The sequence below is a fragment of the Pieris rapae genome, chromosome 13, assembly GCF_905147795.1.
Source record: "Pieris rapae chromosome 13, ilPieRapa1.1, whole genome shotgun sequence".
Lineage (NCBI taxonomy): Eukaryota > Metazoa > Arthropoda > Insecta > Lepidoptera > Pieridae > Pieris > Pieris rapae.
In genome coordinates this window covers 4,261,014-4,288,992 of record NC_059521.1, presented here as the reverse complement: position 1 = coordinate 4,288,992, position 27,979 = coordinate 4,261,014, and the positions used below count along the sequence as shown (strand labels likewise).

The following is a 27,979-nucleotide window of genomic DNA, read 5'->3' as shown; positions in this document are numbered from 1 at the left end:
GTTTTAAGGATTAAATAAGGTTTTTATCTTATTAATAAAAAAAACAACGTATTTAAATTACTTTAATGTCAGTCACAAACGAATAACTTAAATAGAATATTTAAAAATAACGTTCATAATTACATCATAAACAGTTAAACCTTAAGAGTATTCATTATTGCATTACAATTTTATAAACTTCGGTAACTCGGTTTACAACACAATTATATGAAAATAAATTACAAATTATAGGGCACACTAAATAAAACCGATTTAGGCCTATTACTAATCTATTTATTACCATGTCATCTACTTAATACCATAGTCATGAAACATGGAATAAACCGACTGAAAAGAGACTCTTTTGTAGAGGTTTTTTAAGGTCTCGCTTGTGATGTTGTACAATGAAAAATCCACATTTAATTTTTGTTTCATGATCTGCGGAATATCTGTGTAAATATCGTCCAGTCTATTCGATATACCCGTTGACCCTCAATAAATTATGTCTAAGCAAAATTTGACTGTCATTTACTTGTTCCGAAATATTGTATATTGAATAATACTAAAATACAACTATGGATATCTAGGTTGTTGCTAGCTTCTATCGTATAAAAGTAATAATGCACGCATCCTCTATGAGGTATTCCTATTACTACTTATTTATGTCAGATTTTTTGGGAAATTTTAAATAACTTATGAACATAGGAATGTGATCAAAACAGGTAGCTATCATTGAATACATAAGGTTTTCACTTATACAACATGTAATGCTTAATTTCTATCTTTTATATAAACAAAAAAGTGCACATAGAACTAGTCTGGAAGTTGCTGCAACTATATTTACCAACTCGAAATATCATTGCAGCTCTCGTTAAAAGCTTGCATTTGTTTGATTTCTATGGTTACACAATAACTTGAATCAAAATTGGCTATAGATAAAATTTGCTCGCATTTCATTGCGTGTATAGTAAAAGTATTAAACGTAGTTCAGTACAAGTTTATATTGACGATTAGATAAAATACGTTGTCCTACAATAATATAACTGCCAATTTTTTTTTAATACTAGCTCATGGAAGTAGAAATAGTATGATGCATAAAAATTTAATTTACAAATCAAGGTACACAAAACAATAATTGTTTCGACAAGCCTTTAGATGATTTATTATTACACTAACGTCACTATTTCGATGATCACTCGAATTGACTATGCAACACAATCGCGCACTACGCGTACTAGTCTATTCACGTTGCACTATGCAGGTTGACGTCGTCAGCCGAATTAAATCAAAATCTAAGCCATATCACCAATTCACAGCCAAAATATCAGTGGCGAAATTCATTCTGGGCTTAAGCTAATTTTATCATTATACCCTATCCTAAAATGGCCCAGAAATTATAAGTAACACAAATGGATTCTGTCAAGGATGCTTCAGGAATTATTCTCTCTATTCGCTAGTTGAAAACAGTTGGAATTTTTTTTACCAAAATATTTCGTTTTTTTTTTTAAATAAAAATCTTTAGATATGCAGAACATTGTATTGGAATTAGATATAAGTAACTGAATATCAGGTATTTGCGGATTCGTAAATTATCATTAAACCTCAGCAATCAATCGTTATTTTCGAATTACGACTAATTAAAAAAAATATTTTAAAAACATATTGTGTTTGTAAAGGCCATGCAGCAGACAGAAATGTTCTTCTTAAAAATTAATATATTTTCTGCGTAAATTCGGAACTTCGTAATACCTGACAGAACCCATTTTATTTGATATCTAGTAACGATTGTTCAGGCTGACGACGCTTTTAGAGCCTCGTGCTCTATATGTGAATGGTGTATAGCAGGCGCTAGGGCGGCGCAGCCAAAAGGCCCCCGAACTGCAGAAGGGCTTCCCGCACTGCGGGACCTGAACCACCGGGGCCCGAGGCACGTCCCCCCGCTGCCAAACCCACTATCAGCGGGTATATTCCTATGGATAAATATAATTTGTAAAAGCTTTAGCTACATTGGATTGACAGACTCTTGCTTTATATTTTGGATTATTCAAAACTGACAATGACGTCCCTGGAATGCATTCAAGGCTTTTTGTGAAGCCATCATGAATCAAAAAGTAAAAATTATACCGATGCTCCACCGGAAAAGAAATTATGATCGGGCCAGCGACGCCGTGCTTTCGCAAGTCTTTAAGATTTGTGATGTGTTGTGTGCGTTTGGCGAAGGTAAAAATCGGGCTCAGCCGTTATCTGTCTCCGCCCATTAACGAGCTGAAGGCATCCGTCAGGTTTTAGAGGGTAGGGTTGTAAAAATAATAATATATAATAGTAAAATACCGCAGTGTAAAAGCATTTCCCGACGTAAAAAAAAAATACTTATTTGCCATGAGCATGTTAAGTGTACTCAACTTAAATGGTTAAATGGATCAAACAAAAAGTGAATTAACCATCAGCCGATTTTGTTGAAATTTTAGTTTAATAAAAAAAAATTGCTGTTATTTATTATATTGTTGTATATACATCAAACACCGGAAAAATAACTGAAATGTTATTCTCACCTATAAGCTTCTGCCAGGCCGTAGCGTCTACTTTTGCGGGCGGCGCTCGCTTCATGGCATCAGTGAGGGTCGCTATCGCTTTCAGGACAAACGATATCTCAGACAGCTGATGTCTGGAAATAATCAAGAAGAAACTAAATCATTATATACGATTTGGATCACAAGTTAAAAAAAAACAAAAACGTTTGTTTTTCTCTAATAGGCAAATAGCTAATAGCCAAGTAACTAGTATTTTTGTTCCTAATGAATTCGATGTTTTCCTTCAACATAAGAAATATTAAATTAATTATGAACAATTAAACTTAAAGAAAACATTCTTACAACTATAAACCCAGTTAAATTAATAACCAACAGATTTAAAAGAACGTTTTTACAACGATATTACGCAAAACAAACTTTCTCGGAAAGCCCAAAGCAAATTTTATGATTGTTTAATTATCCTTCGTCACACAAACCTGGTTAAAGGTTCTGAATCGTCTTCAGAACTGTATTTCGAGATAACTTCTTGAAACCGATCTAGAAGTGGCATTATGGCTAGTGGGTCTGCGTCTTCTGAAACACAAACAACAACAAAAAAATCGTTTAATTACATTTTCTTATATTTCAAATTAATGTAATTTGTTGTTTATTTGCCTTATTTACGCTTTATTACTTTTTTAATTCAAAACTATTTTTATATCTTAATCAAGAAAATGACTTCTGTAAGTCATAGCACACAATTGAGCGCGTTCTATTCCGGTAAATCGTACGAATGATAATTTACATTAAAAATAAAGACTATCAACCTTCTCCGGCTGCGATGGAATCAACATCTTCTAACATCGAGAACTGCAATAAAGTCTCAAAGCACGCTCGGGCAAATTCTTCACGCTCCCGAAGTTCTTGCTCGTTTTCTGCAAATGATTAAATAAAATTTAACACTATACACCGATAGAGCAGTGTTAGGTTAGTGGCTTCGCGTGCGACTCTCGTCCCTGAGGTCGCAGGTTCGATGCCCGGCTGATCACCAATGGACGTTCTTTCTATGTGCGCATTTAATGCGCTCGAACGGTGAAGGAAAACATCACGAGGAAACCGACATGTCTTAGACGCAAAAACTCGACGACGTGTGTCAGGCACTGGAGGCTGATCACCTACTTGCCTATTAGATTTAAAAATGATCATTATTAGGACTTGGCCTCAGATTTCTGTATCTAAAGATGTTGTAGCGCCACTGATTTTTTTTTTAATTATTTTACGATAAAATGTATCTAAATTAAAAGAAAAAATAAATTCTGAAGCTGTTAACTAAACACACAGCTCAGGTTTTACATAAGGAGCCAATTTGTTGTGAGTGAATATATAGAAAATATCTTTAGAAATCAAATTCTACTTAAAAACACCACTCAACAATTTAAATTTATTAACTTTTAAAAAAGCCTGAAAGACTATTTTATACATACTAGAAGCGTGATTGGCATGCATGGATCCCGCTCTGACGAGATGCAGGGCGCGTCTAGCGGCATGGGCGGGCGCCCTAGGGGAACCGCCCAACACTTCATCGCGGATCACACATACGACTTCACGGGCTTGGCCGCCGCACCCCACACTATATAATAACATTGCGATTATATTATCCTCTTGTATAGTAACACGTATTGCCGCTCAAGTCAAACTTGAGCTCTGTCTTATATGTCAAATTTCGTGTACAAAAAAGGGTTTCCCATATCTTGGAAAATGGATTTTAATTTCACTTAATTAACGAAATTTGATAAGCAAAAAGCTATAGATACTGAGTTTGGCGGTTGTGACAACTAGTTCGCACCTCAATGTATTTATTGCTCAATAGAAAACATTACAAATAAACAAACAAAAGATAAGAAATATGACTCTTCTAAAATCAACGTACAATTAAATAATCAGTCTCATTTCTGAAATTTAGAATTTGTTTGTTCCGTTTTAATCCATATATTTTTATGGATAGGACTACCGCTGCAAGCGTTTTTAAATACTAAATAAATATTGCGGTATAAGATGCTGAAATTTCTTTACATTTTTTTAAATAACTATTATTATTATTTGTTTACTTTGCAATACTATGGGACATCAAGGGAATGTATCCTAAATATCGTACACAGGATATTTTGCTAAAAGAAGACACTATTAGATAAGTATATATTACACTCAATTATTTAATAAAATCTACTTGTCTCGTCTGGTAATCGAACAAACGAAATGTAATTAAACCACCACATTTTGGGATGCCAATCAAATCAAAAAATAATAACTCTTCTTAAGTAACATAGAATTTTTAAAGAAATGAATAACGTGAAATTAATGAAATGCTCAAAATTTATTTGGCTATAAATTGATATGGCCCAAATATGTTTGTAACTCGCCCACGTTGTATCGCATTCTGTATAGTAACTTATATAAACTTACGGCGGTTCAAACATGAACGTTTCAAGCACGCCGGGCAATATTTCCCAGAACTCTTTGTAATCGTCAGGCTTTTCTCTCGCTAGCGGTAACCCAGTGGCCAGAACCTGAAAGAAATAATTGGTGATTGTAAATCATTGTATCCAATATTTAATGAGATCACAAATATTAATCATATAATCTACCTGCAACAATAAAGTAGCTATTTGCGCCGTCTCATCCGGTTGATCTCTTTCTCTCTCGCTGTTCCGTCTTCGTTTCTCTGGACTGCACTTCTTTACCGCTGTGTGAAGAGCCTAAGAAAATAAAAGATTTTCGTTTTAAAAATGTTTTCACATTAATTCTTTCATGAAAAGCAGGAATTGTTCCCGTTTTTTTTGTCAGTCATTAGTAAAAAGGTAGATTTTTCCCTCTAAAAACACTTTAGACTTTTTAGTTGAGTAAACTAACTAAAGTCAAAATCTGTTATAGCGACATCGAAGGGACTATTCATATTTGGTCGTAAAAACCGATAGTCGTAACAACCGATGACGTTTTATTAATACAATAGAATTCAGCCGGGACCTGACCTGACCATAATCAATGGTCACTATAACCGGTATGTTGTTCTAAACGATGTCGTCGTATACGGTTTAGACTGTACAAAAAGTCTGACTAAATTACATTACACCAGTTACGCAAATTTGCAAATGAAAAATAATTTTTATTTAATCGCATAATCAGTACTAAGATGACCAAATATGAAGATGTACCAGACTTAACGATATTACTATAAACCAAACCATAGAATAGCCTGTTCATAATTTAACTGTTTTCAAGAACCATGGTCAAATTTACCTGCAGCAAGTGCGGCAGAATATGTTTACTCGGCGCAGGCGCAGCCCGATACAGCGCTGCGGCAGCGGAGAGACAACGGGCACTTGCCGCCGGTTGGGAGCTTACAACGTCCGCTAGAGAGGTTAGTGCTGAGAACATCGCTGGCAATAACTCATGGCGGACTAGGGCCTCCTATAAAGGAAAATAATTTTTAATTTTAATTTCGTTATTTTCGTCATAAACGTAAATTTCTTTCAATACGTACAAAATAAACTGTTAAATATGATAAACAATGAATTTCCCTTTCATTGGATGAATACCTTATGTACAGTGTCGAGGCAATGCAGGGCGTGCAAACTAGCGGGCGTGCCCGTACCGAGGCCGTCCAGTGCGGACGCGGACGGTTCAACACTGCACACTTTGCATAGACATTGGCCGAGTTGCTCTACGTCTTTTGGGGTAAAACTTTAAAGAAATGTTTAATAGAATTAATACTCATAGCTTTTCTTTTCATTATAGAATAAAAAAAAATACAAAATACAAAAAATGTAAAAAGCGCAGGCAGCCTAGCAATATTTAAATTAAGATTAAAAGACCATCTATTGAGTGATCCCAATCTACGGGAATGAAAGTTTATCCAAGTTCTACCAAGTTTCTTTTTTTTTTTTTAATTCTAACGTTAGCATATAAGTGTTCTCATGTAAGTGACTAATGTCTATTATGAGAATAAATGTCTTTAAACCTAATACAAAAGTATATTAAGAAAATAGTACGGTCTCTCAACAGCACCCGTAAAATTTATGAACTTAAATTCAAGAAAATCGTCCCACAATGAATGGAAATAGAATATTTCACAATAATTTTATGGAATTAAAAAAATAGATACTTACGATGGCCGTATATGTTGGAAAATGAGGGGGAAGATCTGCACAAGGGTAGTAAGGAAATTCAATGATGGCGAATACAACTCAACAGGTTTACCATCCTCTGGCACTGAAATATAAACATTTATTACTCATTAAGTAAATTGTTAAGTCTTAAAAAGGCACCTGGAATAATCTGGTCCAAGAGTTTAAAAATGCTACTAATGAAATACCATGGAACACAAAAGTAATTCGGCTTTTGTATATTAGACTCTTTGTAGACATAGACACATAAACATACAAAATAACAATAATCAAAGAGAAAAAAATAAATAAAAGATATAATGGGGGGTATATATATTTTTTTTTTCTTTTCCCATTCGGTTCGTCTCAAGCATGTAATGCGTGTGTGCTGTGGCTGTAAATAACCCTGGCTCAGGATTATGCTGAGGAGCAGAATGTTCCACAGCGCTGGCCATTCAGCCAGAGACCAGAGATATTTCTCTTTATTTTGACCGATATTAGTTTTCGGTAATAAAGTCCACCTGGCCTAGCGGCTGTATCAGAATGCAGGTTAGACGCAATACTGGTCCAAGCAGCCCACGCCGCGGCCCAAATACGTTTGTTGCTGGCCGCACTCTCACTTTCCAAGCGACCCGCTGCAGTCACCACCTCCTGGAATGACTTCAATGCTGCTACTGATACCTGAAAATATTATTGAATTCTCACATTCTTCGATGAGTTCTTCCAGTTTTTTAAAGATATTATAATATTTACGTGGCCGAACGTTTTATTTAAGAATTCTTCTTTCAAAGCTAGTTACAAATGATAAATTTAATAGATTTACGATACTGTAGACAAACTAATGGTTAGTTATGGTTTTACAATAAAGTAAAGTAGGATGTGACCCTAGTCGCATTCCGAGCATGTCATGACAAGTCCCGACCTACCAACTACTTAATGTCCCCCAGTGTGTGACAGATCGTAGTGAATAAAAAGACAAAAAAAAAATGTAACACTGATATGTGATCAAATAAAAATATATACAATATAAAAAATGTATTGTTATTTCTCTCGTTTCCTACCTCGTGACTCTTCCTCAGCGCAAAATCAACAATAAAATCTAACAGTGCCGTCCATGACCTCTGGAAATCTCCAACGGAAGTCAATAACTGGAACCTCGAGTGGAAGACACGAGACACACCCGATAGGGTTAGAACCTGCGATATTAAGAAAATAACATTTTAAATATAATAATAATATAATTTATAAACAGTTTTAAATACTGATTATGTAACTATACATTTCGAGTACTTTTAAATTTTATTCGTGGAAATTATCAATTACAATTGGTCTCTTATTGAAACATACCTGTGTTTCGGCCCATTGCTTCTGCGCTGTGTTTCTGGTGTGATGTATCAAGATATGTTCTCCTGTATCAACTTTTTCCGAACTCGCAATATTCGACTGTTTTTGTACCTAAACGAAGATTTAATAAGATTATGGAAAGGTATAATACCTTACATATTATATTAAATAATGCTAATACCTAATAATATCTATTAATATATACTTATACTACGCTTAATAGCTCACGAAGTGGCTTAATTACACCCTGTTTCACATATCACATATCATGGAGATATCATGGAACAATTTTTATGATGTAATTCAGCAGGAAACTTTATTACTGTTAAACTCTTACAGATTTTTTGACAGGATTTTTGATGGCACAGGCAGAAAAGTGTCATCAGTTGGATAGCATGACTGACAAACTATAAGAACAATTAACAATCCTTAGTAATTCAAATATATGATACATATATAACGATTAATGAAAAAATAAAATCGATATACTTATAAGATGAAAATATCTCGGTAGGTCCGGACAAAAATTATAAACATTATTTTATTTTTTATTTATTAATTACCTGTTGCAACATGGGGAAGAGTATATTCAGTAATGCTCTCCATGCGGGTTTGCTCAATAGGGTCCCGTGTGCTCCGATACAGCTGAATAATGTCTGACTGGCTGCGCGACGCACCGGAGCTCGCGGTTCCGTACATAGCTCACCTTTTACATACGAATACCAACATAAAGTAAGAAAACAGGGTGAAAACAAAAAATGTGTTTAATTAAATTACTTGACATTATGAATAACACGATTAGCTAATATAATATTCATATTCATTAAAAAAAATTGGTCTATTTAACATGAGTCGATCTTTCCTACCTTAAAATATTATGTTCTACTCACTAAGTCGTACGTAAAGGCACATCCAAAGCCTGTCCAGAGGTGGTAAATCGGGGTATTCAGGACACGCAGCCGCTTCGTTCGCGAGTGCCACAGACAATTTATCGCGCTTGTGGTATAAATAGTCTGATATGTTCCACTGTAATAATTAACATACAAATAACATCTACTTCTAATGTCATACAACATTATAATTATCAGTTCTTTCACTCCCCTGATTTCTCTATAAAAACATATTTATCACAAAATTTATATAAAACACTAGTATTATTAGAGTTTACCAATTACTTCAGAATGTCCACAATAGGCTTTGTAATTGAATGAAATTGATTTGAACGATTATACTTATGCATCGGAAAACGTGTGTTACTCTTACCATAAGACCAACAGCGGTAAGACTAATGTTAAGCTCCTTGGTCTGCCTGGCAAAGGCCGCAGCGGCGGCTAACACACGCCGTAAACACCGGGGTCCCGCGCATCCTAATAAGTCCCCAGCTACTAATTGCGCACATTGGAATGCTGACCGTACTAATTGTTCACTGTGTGCACAACATGTTATTATTTATTTCAAATACTTTATACTTTAGGCTTATGAAACAAGTAATAACAAACAGATCGAATAACTTTAATTGCGAATATATCCAATACGATTGAATAAACATAGTCAAAATCTGTATTATGTGTTCCGTTTGACGTCCGAGGTCCATTATGAGAGTACATCGCTTCCGTTTCCGCCCAAATCGCTAGTTACCGACCTTTTCCCACCACGTGACACCGCCGCCAGCGCCCAGCGTTTGAAACTGGAACTAACTTTTTATCGCGCTAAAGCAAGCCGCCAGAATTCTTGTTCATTGTTGCGTCGTTTTTCGTCTAGCACAGTCGCTAGTGCAAACTTAAAAACGAATCAGTATATTTAAAGTTATATCGACCTAAAATTTATTTTCAAAGTGAAAATACGTAAATCGGTGAACTCGGTTTTCACGTTATAATTACAAAATCGTTAAGAAAAGTTCTAAAATCGGTGAAAATTGGTTAAGTAAAGTGCTAAAATAGGTGAAAAATGGTTAATAAAAGTGCTAAAATCGGCGGTGTTGGCCACGCGGTCGAACGTGCCTAGCCCGCACTTTACAAAGCCTTCTCATAATGTCACGGAAGATTTTGTCTCTGCAAGTTCTAACAAGCCGGGTTCTTCGCAAAGTTCGCAAAAGCACGAGTGAAGAGGATGAAGAACCGCCGCCAAAACAAAGACGAAATAACCACGTGCGCAGTAATTCACGTGATTCTTCTCCAGATTTGTTTTAAAGGTTTGAGTAATTGTCGCAGAAATTGGTGAGTCATCTTAATAATACTTTCTCCAATTATGCTGCGTTATCTGGCATGTTTAAAAAGTGCCTCAATCTATATATAATAATAATGCAAACCTAAACGACCCGTTTTTAAACCATGCGGCTTAACGCTTCTGATCTGAACTGTGTACGTTATATGATATACAAAAGAAATACGTTGCTTTTTCTGCTTTTACCGATTTCAAAATTAATAAAGACGTTTCCTAGAGGATTCTTTATAATTGTATATCATGGAACGGTTTATGGTTTACGGTTATTATGAAAAGTTTTGCGGTCTTATCGAGCACGTTTGTAGCTCAAAATGAGTTAATAAATAAGGCGTTACGTAGCGTTTTAGAGTGGTATTCTCACTTGAACGTGACGCTTAATTCAATTCTATACATGATCAATTGTACGAATGTTTTGGTTAAAGTATAAAGTGTATAAAGTGAGTAACGGGCTCACGAGGTTTTACAAATTATTTGCGGCAAACGGGCCAAAGTCTTAGAATCTCGCTGTAAAACATTGCTAAAAAACCTAAAAAGAATTTCCTCTCTTCGGTATACATGTTTAATCCGGAACTATTATCTACATATTTACATAAAGTTGGTGGTATTGACAAATTTGGCAGAATTTGCGGGTACCAACCTAAAACAATACGCGTTAAATCACCCGTACGTTCTGAATAGCCTGTAGCTTCAACTTCTCAGGTCAGTCAAAAGCCCTTTCTTTGTAACCGATACAACTCAAAACAAGGACAAAAGAGTCACAACTTTGATGATCACGAAAGGAAGAAAAAAGGGGGGTGCAAAAATAACAGATTAAATAAATACAAGTATAAGTGACTCGATAGGCTTTTCGGGTGGTTGTTTAAGGTACTATCACAAAAATTGGGCGAAATTAAAACCCTCTTCCAACCGCCATTAATACTGCCAACGCGGGAAATCCTAAAAAAGTTGCAAACACCTGTTTCAACTTCGATGTCGTTGGAAATCCATTTCATGATTCTAAACCATAATAAATACTGGAGCCAGCCCTACTGACCCCGTTGTTCATATCTCCTCTTTTATAATAACGAAAAATTAAATAAATAAATAAATGCGATTTATTTTCAACCCAAAATCCTTATTTTCATGAAACCAGAACCTTTTCATCTGTTTCATCACCACCAAATGCCAAATTTTCCTATAATAAAGCAATGGTGAAGGATCTCGGCCAAACCCAGTACCACGTACCGATTTTCCACGAACATCGTTTCTTTCTGTGTACCAGTTATGAGGGAAGGCTCCGTCAAATGACATGTTTTGGCCATAGCTCCGAAAATTTTTTGCGTCGGCGACAACTTGGACAGCCGAGCTATTACGCCGTCAAGGCTTACGAGTAATCGGTTTCTTGGATGATTACTTACTGGTCCACCAGGACAGAACAAGTCTGAAATCCCAGGTTCTCGTAGCCATACCCTTTATCTTTAAGAACCTGGACTGGACCATAAATCTAGAGAAGTCGATATGCACTCCAATGAGGTCGATCGATTTTCCGGGTATCACGTGGGACACAATATCAAATGCAAAGTCCTCACCTGCAGAGAAAGTAATCAAAATTCGTCAGTGCCAGTTAACACGCCTGTCAGCCGGCAAATTGGACCCTCAAGCAGGCCCAACGCCTCTTAGGGTATGCCAATTTTGCGACCTCCATCACCCACCGGGGAAGGTTGCATTGTTAAACACTGCAACGATAAAGCAATTCATTAAGGAGACCTCCTCTTTGCCCGAGTCCTTTTGCAGAGGAGGTGAATCTAGACATGGTATAGTGCATAACCTATCTCAATTTTGCGACCTTCATCACCTACCGGGGAAGGTGGCATTGTTAAACACTGCAGCGACAAAGAAATTCATTAAGGAGACCTCCTCTTTGCCCGAGTCTTCTTGCAGTGGGGGTGAATCAAGACATGGTGGTTGCACAACCTCGGTCACAAGACCCCGATTCACTTAAAAACAAGGCATATGCATTACATTGTCACCGATGCCTCGGATCTACAAAAGGGAGTGCAGGTCAACAACAAACCCCTGAAAGGTTCTTGGACACAGTCAGATGGAGTGGCATTGTAATCTGAGGGAGATGCACGCTCGTAGCAGCAATCTGTTTGACACACTCCGGGGTCCTAAAGAACTCGACGTTAATCCTGCAAAGCGACAGCAAAACTGTAGTTTAGTACATAAAAAACAAAGAAGGAACAAGGTCATAAATGCTGTTAAAATTGACAAAAGATCTTCTGGCACTGACGTACAGTTTGAATATTGTACTTATCCCTCACGACACTTGCCGGGAATGTACAACGTGGAAGCCAATTACCTCTCGCGCAATCGCAGGGGCGCCAAAGGGCATCTCTTAAAAGGGCAACCACGGACATATTCGAACCATATAGATCTTTTCGCTTCTGGAGAGGTTCATGTCGTAGCAAGTTATGTGTCGCTAAACTATTAGACTCGAACGCTTGCGACTCCTTCATTAAGCAAATACTGGAGATACGATCTAGTGTTGATATTTCCACCGCCAGCGATTCTACCTCGAGTGCTGCACCATTTCATCTTTCCTCTAAGGGAAATAATAGCATAATAATAGCACCCAGGTGGAGGAAGCATTTTTTGGCGCCCGGATTTGATAGCCCGAACACTTGCACCCTCGCTATCAGTACGGAATCTAAGCCAAACCCTGATATATACATACCGTAACTAGTTAACCTCCTCCTTAAGTGCAGAAATTACAATTGGAAACGTTTTTTGGCTAGGAATCTTTAACAGACAACTGGCTTGAGACGAAAAACTTCTTTCGTCGTGTTGAAGAGCTTCAACAAGGAAAACATAAGCCCCTTTTTGGTATAAATGGGTAAATTAAATTATAACTATATATATAATTATATATAATTAAATATGAACTGAATATGTCGATTCCCGGCTCCTCCTGATGTAGTTAGATACTTAGCAAAACTATTTACCAAATAATCATCTGGCATATGGTTCAATTTGTGGGACTCTAAGCGATGTTAAGATTCCATCTAATAATAATTTATTAAAAACGTACATAGTAAAGCATTTCCTTTCCTCATATCGCTTATAGCTAAACCAATCACGCAGGAATTGCCAGTATGGGATGCACATCCATTATAATTTTATTGGCGTCTCGGCGCAGAGTTCATGATTTGACTCTTGCGTGGCGACCTTCATCATTTTATTATTAGCCGTAATTCCATCACTTTGCATCTGGTTTTCGGTTATAAAACAGATACAGAAACGTATAGACAATCAAGTTGGACGTTTTTATCTTGCCCGAATAAGCATCTAAATCCGTCATTTGTCTTGGGACACTCATAACCGTCTCTAATAATAGGTGTGGCTCCTTGACAAATTTATTTATTACAACCAGAGATCCTGTAAGACTAGCTACCCCCGCAATTATTGGGAGCTAGGTTAAGAAAACCCTTTATAATCGGGTATCAAATCATCGCCGCGTAGATTTGATTAGGTGTAGCTTCGCTAAAGTTTTTAGAAAGATTTCCCATAAATTAAATTATTGCTAAGGCAAAGTGGCGTCATGAAAGTTCATAAGAAATATTATTGTCGAAATCTAGAAAATAATAGTCGGAATGCTGAGACTCGATCGGAAAAGTCTCTTTCGCAGTAGGATTTTCGGCCGCTTAATGAATTAGCCAGGTTTTCTACTTCTATATAAACAATGAAAATTTATTTACCATATTTATTAAATGGTACTAAAGCTTAGGCTTTAATTAGATTGTATTGTTTATTTCATCATGATTCTATCGAAAATAAATAATTCAAATCACATTGTTGCGTTTTTTAGTTATATTATATAACCTTACAAGCCACCAGGAGATAACAAACACGTCTCTCATAATGGACCTCGGACGTCAAACGGAACACATAATATATAAATTTTACCTAAAAATAAAATTTGTATTATGTTTCCTAAGACGTCCGAGGTCCAAACGAGCTCTTCCTGGTTCTCTAATTATGAGACAAACAATGAACAAGAATTCTGGCGGCTTGCTTTAGCGCGATAAAAAGTTAGTTCCAGTTTCAAACGCTGGGCGCTGGCGGCGGTGTCACGTGGTGGGAAAAGGTCGGTAACTAGCGATTTGGGCGGAAACGGAAGCGATGTACTCTCATAATGGACCTCGGACGTCTTAGGAAACATAATACAAATTTTATTTTTAGGTAAAATTTATATATTATTACACAAATTTTATTTTGAATCTGAACATACAAATTTTTATATACTACTAATATCCCACCTGTGTTGATCACATATAGCAGAAATGATCTCCATCATCAAGGGCCAAGCAGCACCGAGTTGCTCCCCGCGTGAGTGCAATAATCTCGCCGCGCATTCTAATTGACGAGCGCGTACGTCGCAATGACGTACATTACACAACTCTGCTAGTGGTTCAAGTATTAGGCGCTCGCGGGCCTAAAATTGAATGGATATTATGTTAAGAAATATATCAGCCGGATAAAAATCTATAATCAAGCTGGAACAGTGTTATAATAAAAATAATAAAATCTTTTTTAAGAAAACTTCCTAAGCGAATATAATTACGAATTAACATTTGTATACACATTCTCGATATTATGAATGATTTTCAAATATAAAAAAAAACATATGTGCAATTCACACATTGTAGAAGTGAAACCTTCAAAAACAAAGTTTTTATAATTAATCAAATATAAATTAATCATTTTCCACTATCTAAATGTGTGTGTTCTTTAAAAACAGTATATTTTAATGATACATTTTAATTTATAAGTTTAATATAAATCTTTAATTTGGCAAAAACTAAAACAGCGAAAGTTTGAAATTCGATCAAATGAAAAAGCGGCAGTAAAGAGAGGCTGTATAATGCCTCCTATCTCATTTTCTCCCACGTTAAATCTTATGAATTGATGTTTCTGTCTCTCTTTACCTCTGCATCCGGTTTGAAATCACGACGATTCTAAAGAAGTTTATCTATCTCATTTTCTCCCACGTTAAATCATATGAATTAATGTTTCTGTCTCTTTTTACTGTCGCTTTTCCGTTGCACCCGGTTTGAAATCACAACGATTCTAAAGAAGTTTCACTTCAATAAAAATCAATCGTAGATTTAAAAGAAATCAAGACAAGGTAATCTTATATAGCTATTATTAATATAGTAAATTAATATTATTGTATAACAGACAGAAAAAGTAACTTTGACTCACCTCTGTTACTAACGCAGGGTTATTGTGATGATATTGAAATGCGGCTTGCACAAGGTATGTGATGGCTTCTACTCCCCATTCCCTCATGCGTATGTGTGGATGTTGACACACCTATAAACATATTATTATTATTATTTTGTTTGGGAGTGCAATGGTACATATCCATTGCACTCCCTTTACCCCGCATAACAAATACCTTCACCCCTCTGACGCAACACCGTTAAAAAGGAATTTACAACAGATACCAGCAGTTTTGATCAGATAACTCACATCGGACCCGTCAAATCTCAAGTAGTAATATGTATATAATATAGATAATTGATCGTGCACCTAATATCCAGACTCAATTGTCTTATTTAGTTAAGTTCTTAATTATTGTAGAAATTTAATTAAAGTATTTAAATACATTTTGTTTTTTTTTGGGATTCACCGCTGGCCCTCACTTAATTTGTTATACAAATCGAACATTCACTTTCAAACTACTTAAATTTACTATAATGTTCAATATACTTTAAAGACATACTTCGAGTAAATGATTAGTAATAGGTCGCCACATCACTTCGATCCTATGCATGTTTGCCAGCCCCGTCTCCAAGAGTTTTGCCACCGCGAACAATGATGGCTCCTGAAAGTTAAAAATCTATTATTATGAAACTATCTACAACTTATATCACATACTATATGCTTGGTATATTTAAGCCTTAGTTCTCGACAGACTTTTTTTCAAAAGCACAATTAAAAGAGAAATAATAATAATCTTGAATATGTACTTCAAACATTTATTTCTTTGAATACACACCCTATTCGAATATGCCAGATCCATAGCCTCATTGGACAATTTACACAGAGCATCAATCAAGTGATGCAGAGCTACATCATCTAGATTCTTTGAAGCCTCGAACACTCTCGATAACATTGCTGATAGAGCTGAAATTTGTCAACATTTAATAATACGTCCATGTATAAGGTTCCCCTAGGATATCCACATATAAAAAACCCATTTCGATTTTTTCTATAGTTGTTACATGAACAGTTTAATTGTTAAAAATCGTCGATTGAAGCACCCATTTGATAAAATTATTTAACTCATTTCAAAAACAGCTATATGAAATATGAGCGATAGCGTTTGTGCAAAGCAGAACTGGCCTATGTAGGCAGTGCAATTACAAACAAAACCGCGTGCTAGAACAAGGCCAGCAAGCTCCAATCCCGTGCGTTGGACGGACATAAGCGACCCCTAGCGGTTGCACTAGTCGTTTTTCGTGCGCATATTTGGAATCTATCTATAATCATTTTTATTCAATTTTAATTTGTATACTTATATACAATAGATATCTGTTATTGGTAGCTAAAACTGCTATGGTATATTTAGATTCCACAGTTCATTAGAAGGAAGACGTCCAGAGACTATAGTACCAACTCTCTATTTTTTTAGGGAAAATTCGCTGCTAACAACTCCCTCACAGTGATAAATACATCTGCATACAATTAAATGTAATATTTATTTTAATTTATAATTTTTGCTGACCAAACAACAACTTAAAGCCAAATCAGAGAGTCACAAATTTTTTTGGTAAAAATCAATATTAAAAGTATTACTGATTTTTAATCCCATATAAAATTTTCAGTCTTTTGATAATCACAATTTTTTTTTAATATGACAGTAATAGACGCAAGGTTGTCACTACAAATTCAACACAAAGATACACTCAAACATAGACTCCCTTTTTCGCTTTGTGAATGCAAAAACCTACTTTTCACAATCCATATCTAGCCATAAGAAATTCCAATTAAGCACACAATTAATTAAATATTCGTATTACAGATATCAATACCGCTCATTACTCCGAGAGATTCCGCCACGGGAACTTGCTGACCTGAAATCAGTTTATACTGCAACCAAAAATGACTAATCAACCTATGAAACTACTACATTGTACAAAAACCGACAACATCAAAAAGATAATTAATATAAAAAAATGGATATTTAATCAGCTACTGTACTTTTTACCGATTTTTAATTCCGTCGAATTCTGACAGGTAAAATTTTTTGACATGTCAGAGAAGACAAACATTTTTGGCCAGATACATTTTATTTCAATACGAGTCTGAACTGAGTCTATACATACATAGTATTTGTTAGTAAACGTGCTACACATTTAAGTGGTTTAATGGCGAGTGATAATTACGTCCCTTTTCATCACAAACAGTAAAAACGCACTTGTTAAGACAATATTTTATTTGAAAAAGGTTGACTAAACCTGAAATTAGTAGGCAGTGATGCCAGCTATGAAAATGAAATCGTAGTTAGCGAAAGAAAGATAAGTTAAAAAAACCAAATTACCAGGAAGGTCAGCCATGACAGCGGAAGTGCTCATGACAGCATTGGCGTCGGCACTTGCGCGACTGGCTTTCATACTTCCACCCGTCGACGGTTTCAGACCCAGGATCCATACCTAGTGGAACAAAAAAATATTTCATTACTCTTAAACTACAATTGTGCAGACGAAATTTCTGTATAGCAGAAAAAATATATTTAAATACACCTATAATAATAATATAATACATAATAATAATTTATCTATCCTAGGCAAATCTAATCGAAAATCGAATCTTCAACATAAGATTGAAAACCACAAATAACTATATAATAAAAAAAGAAACGAGTGGCACTCGGGAACTGCCGCGATAAAGCTATTGCATAGCATTTTTATCAACCTATGCAATTATAATTGTTTATTTATTTTTTATTTATGCAGTATTTTTTTTTACATTAATTCAATCAACCAGACTCGGACTAACAAGCCTATATAGTCTGTCTCGTGTCTAAAAAGTATCACCGCTGTGCCGGTCGGAGTGGGGGGTGTTAGGTTTTTTACGTTACGGAATTTCTGGATTCGGTCCCCACGCTCAAGGCCCGCGATAAAATCTATGCAATAGCTTAATAAAAGAATAAGCTAACCAGATGCTGTAGCGTAGTAAGAACTGGCAGCCAAGCCTGTTGCATAGTGTCTCCATCCCTGCGAGCCGCCTGAAGCAGGGCACGCATTGCTGTCACGTGACGAGAGGTCACCATCACGAACGACTGCTGCTGGCCTGAAACAAACCATGATAAGGTATTTAAGTCGATACTACATTGTAAGGATGGGACTAAATAAGAACAATGTTTACAGTTCGAAGACACATTCAATACTCCATGCTCTAAGACAATGCATGTGAAGTTATACACATATAATCATTAATATAGATATATAAGGCATAGGTACGCCACAAGATGGTAACGATATAAGGGATACGGAAAAATCATTGCATTTATGATTGGTAAATACTTTCTTAAAACGAATTATGTTGAATTTTGAATATTTCTCACATCATTTAATCTTATTTCACTAAGAATATCTATATCTACACTAATATTATAAAGAGGAAAACTTTGTTTGTTTGATTGTAATGAATAGGCTCATAAACTACTGGACCGATTTTAAAAATTCTTTCACCATTCGAAAGCTACATTATCCACGAGTAATATAGGCTATATTTAATTTTGAACAAAAATAGGGTTCCGTAAGATATTAGGGTTTTTCGGACACAAGGTGTAAAAAATCAACCAAAAAATACTTTACTTATTTTGCGTACCCTGCCTAAACTATTAAAGATAGAACCATAAAATGTTCGAAGTAATTGTAGATCTTATAAATATCTACAAAAAAAAGTCCGCGACACACTATACCTATCTATGTCGGGTGAGGCACAATAACCATAAATGATATACATGGCAAAACGACGTTTGCCAGTTCAGCTAGTATTAAATAAAATATCAATTATATTTTTTTTTTTTCTTACCAGGTGGCTGCGCACAGGGTAAAGGAGTCCCGACCCATACAACATGATGTCTCAGATCAGCCTGTTGAGAGGGTTGCGCGCGTGCAGCGGGCCATGGACACGCCAATGCCGCTAATGCACCTAATACAGGCACACAGTACTGAGCCGGTAAAGCGCAACGACATAGCGCGCCTATACAAGCATCGCGAGCGTTTGTCACACCCACCTGGGAACCAAACAAAGCCTTTACTATCTAGAAAAAGTACTAATTGCCCCTTGTGACATATTTGCCGAAATACGCTACTAATACTAATGCTAGGAATTCAATTCAAAATCATTTATTCATGTTGGTAACATAATGTACACTTATGAACGTCAAAAAAAGAAGTTTTATGTATGCTTCTAATTTTACATTTATTATAGAACTGGCAGTTCTCAAATCAAGGGCGTAGAACGGAAGAGAAGAACTGGCAATAAACTTTCCGCCACTCTTTTTCATTGCCAAGTTTTTTCTTTTACACAACGTTTGTGAGCTGCAACCATTACACCATGTTCCATATGACATCTTGAGTAATAAGGAATAATAAAATAAACTAAAAACAAAGATTTGTCCTCTAGACATGGTGAAATAGGAGCACGCACTTACATACTCGTGAATACAACACGCAAATACGTATTAGCTTAATAATCTTGATTAAAAATTATGAAGATTAAATATACGTGCCTTCAATTAGTTAAAAAACTTATTTTTTATAAATATACCTGTATACGTAAACCTGTATACTAACCTTCCCACTGACTCTAGCAAGCGTCTGTATGGCACATAAAATATTCTCCAGCTCTCCAATACTGGCCTCTGCAAGTACTGATAAACCCCACACTAAACCGCACCAAGACGACTTTATAAGCTGCAAAAGAAATATTTTTTTTAGTTAAAGTTTGCGTCAAATTTAAAGTAAATAAAGTAAAATTGGTTAATATAATTATATTAACCAGCGTAGAAAGGAATATAATATAAGTTAATATAAGTTTCACTAACAGCATATTAGTTCTTTAGTTCATAAATAAAAATCTTTAAAGTGGCTTTCATTTAAATACAACGTATTTATCGTTATTTTATAGCGACCACAATTACTATTTGAAATTAGTAGCTTGTTTCTTCATGAGCTCTTCTGTTTTACTCACATTAGAGTTATTTTTAAGAGATAAAAAAAAGATGTTTCCTCAGATCCATAGGTCACTGGTTCAGATCCGGCTCGAAGGACCAATGTTCAGGATTGGGATTAATTATAAAATATTTAAAAGGATAATAATTTATTCAAAGAGCAATGGGCTAAACTAGTGGGGTGAGATAAGATTAAGATAAGAGTCGCACCCGGTACGACGGATGAATGCGAACTAACTTAAGTGAATATAATAACATATAATGAAAATGAACACACTAGCAAAACGTATTGCATGGTGTCATTTATATTGCAAATATCTGTACGGCTGTAAACCGTACACTAATGCGGTTTTAATATAACAATAATAATACGTTTATGTTCTTATGTTTTAAATTTCCTACTTATTCTGTAATTCCAATACCTGTAAGCTAAGCTGTCGATCTTTGTCGTCCGTTTCAGAATCCTTCCTAACTATATTCGAGTTCTGGTCAGACTCATTATGTCCGTTCTTCGTTATGTCTCTAGTCTCTGTATCATCTGTATCTACAATAATGTAATGTTAATGTCTTAAATTAAAATTGAAATCGATTTTTGTTTAATTTTTGTTTAGTTTCTTAAGTTTATTTTTTTACCAGAGTTTTTTTTGTCAAATAGTTGTTTTGTTTTGTTTAACATTAGATCTCTTCGTGTATGTCATGTTTGCCTATAAGTACTTGTCACATTTAAAATTGTATTTAGTGATTTTTTAAGCGATGTAATAGTGTGCCAAGCGTTGGCAAGGTTTTTATCAATAAAAAAAATTACTTAAATTACATCAAAAAGTTATTTTTAGTGTTAAAAAGTTATATATGTTATGTAAGGTAGTACCTTTATTACTAATAGCTTTGGTATTAGAATTGACTTCCTTCTCATCATTGTCATTTTGATTGTCATCATACAGTTCCTGTAACCTAGAAAAAAGAACAATCAATGCAATGTGTAAATGTCTCTATCAATGCGCTATGAAACTTTTATCACGTTAAGTACATAAGTATAGTTTACTTTCTGGTAGTATTGGCCTAGTGCCAGTTCAGCGTGCGCCTTCTTAAAGTTGTATGTAGGTTGTATCCACGGCAGTAGGCCTCAAAAGTCGCCAGCGTATGTCAGGCATAATAAATGGTCACGAAACAGATTCAGAAATCCGAAGCCTATACCTAGAAGGCTAGTTGAAGGCGCTACTGGCGTTTTTTACTTTTTGGACAACCAAAAAATAATGTATAGTAGACATACCTATAATATTCTTCACCTTCAACACTAATAGCGATGGACCGTATTATCTCTATAAGACATGCGTAGGCAACTGATATGCCGTAGCCATCTTGAATGGTGGGCGCTTCTGTTCGATCGAGCATTTCTATGCTGAAAAAGATTATGAAAAATAAAACATTATTTTTTATGTCTTATATTTGAGGGAATAAGTCACACATAAAAAAATGATAATGGTATTATAGTATCAATTATGTGTTTCAATTGTACGGTACCAATTGATGATTAACCATCGTCTAGCTACACGTTATTTATGATATTTAATTAAATTTAATATAATGTATGTAAAACTACTTACTAAACAGACTTTGCAGTACCAGGCTCGAAGATGACGCAAAGCGGTAGCCATACACCTTTCCAATAAAAACCGGCTTGTTGAGGAACCCCGGTCGATCCTAAACAAAAAATAATATCCTACACCTTAAAAATTTACATGACTAATAACAATAATTGTTAAATTGCTTTACTTATAATATTAATAAGTAATCTCTCCTAAATCACTTAATGCCACCAATTCGTTAAGGGATGTTTTGTTGCCTTTGTTTAAAGTTTCAAATAGCCCCGTTAGGATAATGGAAAATATTTAATAGCTATGGAGGATCATAAATAAGGGTTGATAGCAGGTTATGTGAAAAGAGAGACATTTATGAATTTATAAAAGTAAGTAATTATTTTTACTAGAAAATTGAAATCACAAGAGGTTACAATAAAAAGGTTTTTCTATAATGTTACAATCTCATAATTTTATAAAACGTCACTTTAATTGCACAATTTCTATGCAGCCACGAAATGTCACATATCAAAAATGTTAAACACAATTGTATTCACAGGAGTATTTGTGTGTATTGTAGCTTGCGATGTGAATAACTCTGAAAATAACAACCATGGTATGGGTGCATGTTATCTATTTACACCTACGTTGTAAACGAAATAAAAAACATCAAGCCATAGATTTGATATAAGCTCAGATTACAAGATTCACGTAGTTCGTAACCGTTACATACTACTATTATTCAATATATAAAGAAATTTTTAATATCTTCAGGAGTTAAATATCTTAGTCAACAAGAAGTGTACTATCAGTATACGCAGTGCACGCGTCGTTTTTCTCCTGGTGTTTGCTCTACACCAGTTAGACCGGTTTGGACTTTTGCGTTCCCGCTTCAAAATTGCACGTATGATAATTTGTATTTATATTAAAACATTTTAGTTAACCTGAATTATCATTTCAAATGAATACAATTGTGAAGCAACTTGACACACGAAATTGTTTCAATTTGCAAAACACACAAATTATTTTTACCTTTTACTTATCATTTAATTTTTTACACAATTTTAAATACTGCTATTTTAAAAATTTCAGTGAAAGACTAGGATGTCCGCGCGACCCGCGCGCAAACCGATTTATGTCATATTCTCGGTGTATGAGACACTGCCAAGGTCTAATAGACCTTTACACACATATACTGGCGAGTGGTAACAATAATGTAACCATTTTAAGATCAGATGATAAATGTAAGTATTGTACAAACAATAGTATTATGTATTTGACTAAAATATAATTTAAAAAAACACTCCAAAAGGTATTAAAGTGTAACGTCGTAATGATATCTATAAAAATAATCAATTGAATATTTTAGATAATTCGAGTAGGCGAGAAGGAGAAGGCATATCAGAAATACTTCTATATGAAGACAAAGAAGAGAATCACGATAATGAAGATGATATCACACTAGAATCCTTGAACTTTCTTGAAGCTGAGTCACCAGGATCGGATAGCATCCATGAACATTTGGAGCTAGAATTATTTGGAAACGTGGATAACCACGACGTCTGACATATCATTAAATAGTAAAAGTCCTCTTTGTTATTATGTGTTTTGTGTTACATTTGTACTTGTATAATATTTCTATAGAAGTGGTTAACAACTTTAAAAGAATTTGGTCTCCTATTTTTATGCGAATCAAAACTTTCAGCAAAATACAAACCACTTTAACAGTAACACGATTCTTAGGTACAAGTTTATTTGATTTATATTTCCACTTACCAGGCTGCGTATTAACATTGGCAGCGACGAACAAACTTTGAACGTACGCGCCGAGCGCGTTCACGATATCTTGAAAGATGTTCGTTGCGTGCGGACGCATGTCGTAACACTCGCAGAACGATTTGAGAAGATCTGAAACGATTTTAATAAATAAAAAGGTTTTGCTTTATAAAAACGTTTTTTAAGTATGTTTTGCATGTTTTTGTATATAGCGAAATTGAATTTTTATATTACTCGAATTATATATATATAGCAGAACTCACCAGGTTGTATAGTCATTTTATGTAGTACTTCTAAAGCGAGCGCTCTTTGCCATAACGGTTTATCCGGGTCCAAGAATTTGATTGTTAGAGATAAGAATATCTCACATTCGGTCACCTACAAAATATATCGAACTGTGAATTCAAAGAAAGATATCAAAATTCACAATTTGATGTTCAACAAAAAAGCATTTTTGTAAATAACCACTTTGGTGATTTTTTAAGAAGTGATATCAGTTCGAGTTGAAAAAATACAGAATTAGATATTCCGAAAGTTTTAACAGATGCCTTTGCATTCAAAACTGGTTATTTTCAATATATATTTACCAGAATCGTCACTAAGAGCTCACAAACCAATTGCTATTTCAATTAAGCCTCAGAGGTTCGTAATTAAAATTTATACAAACCCCACAATTTCTGACAAATTTCAATATCTAACAATAACAATCTTAGTGTAGTCTAAGATTAGATAATTTTGATCCTTTTTATATCTTTATACTCACCAATAAATCGTGATACTTGTGCAGTATAATTGAAACCAAGCGAAGCAATCTCATAGTAACAGGAAAGTGGGGCCTATCTGGGGCGGGAGGGGTTCCCCCAGCTCCACCACCTGGTATATGGGGGGCCGTAAAGGCTGCCCTGAAATATCAAATAAGAAATAATAAATATTCATTTTTTATATTCTATTTCTATAAATAAAAGCGACGCAACAATTGTTAAAAATAATTAAAAAGTTTGAAATAGAAAAATGTATATTTATAAAGCAAATAGACTAATAGCCTGCTCAGTGCTGAGCTAACATGACATAATTATTTACACCAGGAATCAAACCTTGGCTTATATACTATGAGAGTTAACAATGCAATATAACATTTGAATCATGACTGATTTAAAAAAAAAATACAAAGAAACTAACCTGTATTTGACATTTGGCGAAAACAGCCTAATTATCAATGCACATACATGCTCCTTGAGTAAAAATCGAAATTCTGTTATCTGTAATAAAGCAGTTTTTATAGAATCTTGTTCAAATAATAAATATAATTACACTGTCTATTAAAAAAATACTACTTTATAGATAACATATATGTACATCATGTAATATTGTACACTTATTTATTATTACTTACTTTAAAGAACACAGGTGAAAAATCAGTAAGTACAGTATCAAGCAATTCCAAGCCAAACGTCTTTGGAACATCAGATATTCCAACAAGCCAGTTTGCAGCATCACCATTGATTAATTGTATTATATCCTGAAAAATAAAATTGAAGTTTTATACATCTCAGTAAAGTTGGCAAAAAAATATGATGATATAAATGTACACAAACACATTTTAACTATATATAATGTATATCATCATGTCTGTCCGCAGAAAAAGAAGCAATAATTTTTGGAGCATTTACCTGTAAAATAAGATAGGCATCAACAGCACAGGGTTTAAGATCCTTTGGAGCTTTTTGATTTGTTTGTATTCTGACATCAGCCGGATTCACTTTCAGTGTACCTATAAAAAATGACATATTAAAAATATCTTTGGTTTATGTGAGTAATATATATTTAATTAAACTACTTTAATGGAAATAACACTAATTTAATCAATTACGTCTATATTTTTAATCACAATTCCTGAAAAGTATTATCAGCTTGTATTATCATAAAAAAGTCACCATCTGCCTCAGCAAGAGCCCTCTCAAAGACTAAAGCAACAAGTTGCCTCACAGTGGCTGCTGCAGCATGACTTGTGCTCACATCTCGACCCTCACAGGCTGCCACCATTTTCATACACAGCACCATTGTCTATGGAAATTTAATAGATATTAATACAGAGTGTTTAATTCAACAATGCAACTGTTGAAGTCTTACCACTGTACCTACTGATACAATGAGACTTTTATGCAAATAATAATTAAGGAATTTAAAGTCTATGCACCAAAATAAAATACTTGTAACTTCTTCTTCTTCTTCTATAGGTGCAGCGGTAATAGTTATATGGGTAGTAACATGATGAGTTTTACTAACAAATCACTATACCTTAAGATACAGTAAGTAAAATTGTGTAACCTAAAAGAAATATTATTAATATGCTTACCCTAGCTAAAGTATCCCCATGTACTAGATCAGAGGTAGTCATAAGCAATGCAGCAGTTTGTAATAACTTTAGCTCAAGTGTATTTGCCTGACCCAAGTTGAACAAACAGTCAACTATATGTCTGGCTCCTTTGGCATCAATGCCTTGTTGAGCAATCAGCCGCTGTATAGTGCCCAGGCAAAACTGTATAAGAATTTTTTAAGCATTTAATGATGATGTAGCAATCACAATGTAATAAAACATAAAAACTTTTCCTTGAATTTTAGCAACAAACCTCATGTCACATTTTTAACTCAATATGATATACAAGTGATGGATTAATAATTGGAAAGTTGTATAAAAATATATATTCACTATTAGACTAACAAGTAGGATGTATGGATGTACTTTTATTTCTTACCTTTATAATTTTCACATCTTTTGACTCACAACCCTGTACAAGAGGATATAGTATTTGATTGACAACTCCATACAATGAAGCCTGCGGATTATTAGCAGCTAGGGATAGCTTTTCTATTGCTTCATCACATGCCTGAAAGGGACAGACAAGACTATTAGTTTGTTCAAAACTAGAAAATCCTAACAGAACCTTGCATTTTAATAATAGAAGATTTGTATCTTAAATTCTTATTGGATAATTTATGGAAGTAAAAAGTAAAGTTTACTGAAATATATAGAATTTTTTTGTTTGTTTTATATATTATATTCACATAAAACATAAATAGTTTAAATAAATAAAGTAAAAAAGTAATAAACTTCTGTTAACTGGGGATATTTTTCTTAGCCTGTGTCATTCTTATTAGATAAATTATGATAGTAAATACAGTTTTACTGAAATATATAGAGACAAATTTTATGTTGATATATATTAATATTCACATGACACCTAAGTAGTTTAAATAAAATAAAGTAATAAACCTCTCTTATCTGGGGATATTTTTTCTTGGTTTCCAAGCTAAGTGTCTTAAAATCATTCTGCAAGACGTCCATAAATTTTCTAGTAGAATCATCACCGGTAACTGCACTCACGAATGCCATGATACTGTTTTCACGCAAATTATTTCATGTTTTTCTTTAAATTTTATCAAATTAAAAATATGCCATGTACACAAAACACAAATTCTCTTTAAATCGACCACAAAATGACGAATGACTATTGACAATAGTTTTTCAAATATAATGTCAAATAAATGTCAATGACGTTATGAAGTGACGCACACACTGCCTCCTTTCTTAATTAATAGTAAACGAATAAAATATTGACGCGTTGTGTATAATAGGATAAATAAATAGATTACCAAATATATAACTGAGTTTTATATTTTATGTAGGGGTATCCATAAAATATTATTTAATATCAGTAATCAATAACCATTATGCGTGAAATGAAAAACAGACTGAAATGAGGCTATTGTGTTGCAATGGTTAACTCTGTTGCCACAATAGTGGATATTAATTATTATCAAATAAGCATTATTTTGTTATGATTTCAGGGCATAATGGGTAAAAAGATAATATGATAATTAAAAAATATATTACTTAATGTTTATTTATAAATCAAATCAAAATTTATTTATTCAGTTAAGATGCGACTTAAGGCATGCTTATGAATGTCAAAAACGTTTACAAAATTCGCGAAAGAGCAAAACTACGCCATCCCTTCGCAAGACTACCAGGAGGTCTTGTTCTAAGAAGAACGGGCAAGAAACTCAGCAAGTGTAGAGAAGTATAGAAATACAAATTATGCTTACACAAAATATTCGGCTAGTTCCTAGTTCAAAATATTGATGAATCTTAGTAATGTAATTCTAGTTTATAAT

The 27,979-nt window shown here is 34.4% G+C and overlaps 1 protein-coding gene across 3 annotated transcripts; it reads right to left on the bottom strand.

Annotated features, from left to right (window-relative positions):
- Positions 1-46: 46 nt before the first annotated feature.
- On the bottom strand, positions 47-27,296 carry LOC110993880 (protein MON2 homolog). 3 transcript variants are annotated; one of them, XM_022260276.2, is made up of 39 exons: positions 27,078-27,296; positions 26,560-26,691; positions 26,160-26,342; positions 25,738-25,867; positions 25,474-25,574; positions 25,197-25,322; positions 24,983-25,062; positions 24,567-24,705; positions 24,067-24,181; positions 23,804-23,935; positions 22,055-22,151; positions 21,721-21,849; positions 21,319-21,401; positions 20,873-20,994; positions 20,074-20,193; positions 19,307-19,511; positions 18,426-18,559; positions 17,808-17,919; positions 17,287-17,340; positions 16,263-16,390; positions 15,987-16,088; positions 15,464-15,574; positions 14,518-14,693; positions 9,260-9,422; positions 8,887-9,022; positions 8,560-8,702; positions 8,000-8,107; positions 7,714-7,848; positions 7,174-7,333; positions 6,656-6,758; positions 6,086-6,230; positions 5,787-5,957; positions 5,135-5,245; positions 4,953-5,056; positions 3,974-4,119; positions 3,317-3,424; positions 2,987-3,083; positions 2,532-2,644; positions 47-1,949 (listed from the first exon to the last, which is right to left on the bottom strand). In XM_022260276.2, exons 1-39 carry the CDS (start codon positions 27,195-27,197, stop codon positions 1,828-1,830), a joined length of 4,896 nt encoding a protein of 1,631 aa, XP_022115968.2. In that variant the 5' UTR covers positions 27,198-27,296; the 3' UTR covers positions 47-1,827. The 3 variants fall into 3 exon arrangements, with proteins under 3 accessions (XP_022115968.2, XP_022115969.2, XP_022115970.2); XM_022260277.2 differs by having other exon boundaries at positions 17,299-17,340; XM_022260278.2 differs by lacking the exon at positions 17,287-17,340.
- Between the last annotated feature and the right edge of the window lie 683 nt (positions 27,297-27,979).

What these genes read in the sequence shown, in the direction of transcription:
- LOC110993880 (XM_022260276.2), bottom strand. Translation starts at nt 27,197, where the DNA reads ATGGCATTCGTGAGTGCAGTTACCGGTGATGATTCTACTAGAAAATTT. An exon ending in ATCGACAGCTTAGCTTACAG is followed by an intron (nt 20,194 to 20,872) that starts GTATTGGAATTA and finishes TTTCTTTTGCAG; the next exon opens with CTTATAAAGTCGTCTTGGTG. An exon ending in ATCTGGCATATTCGAATAGG is followed by an intron (nt 16,089 to 16,262) that starts GTGTGTATTCAA and finishes TTTAACTTTCAG; the next exon opens with GAGCCATCATTGTTCGCGGT.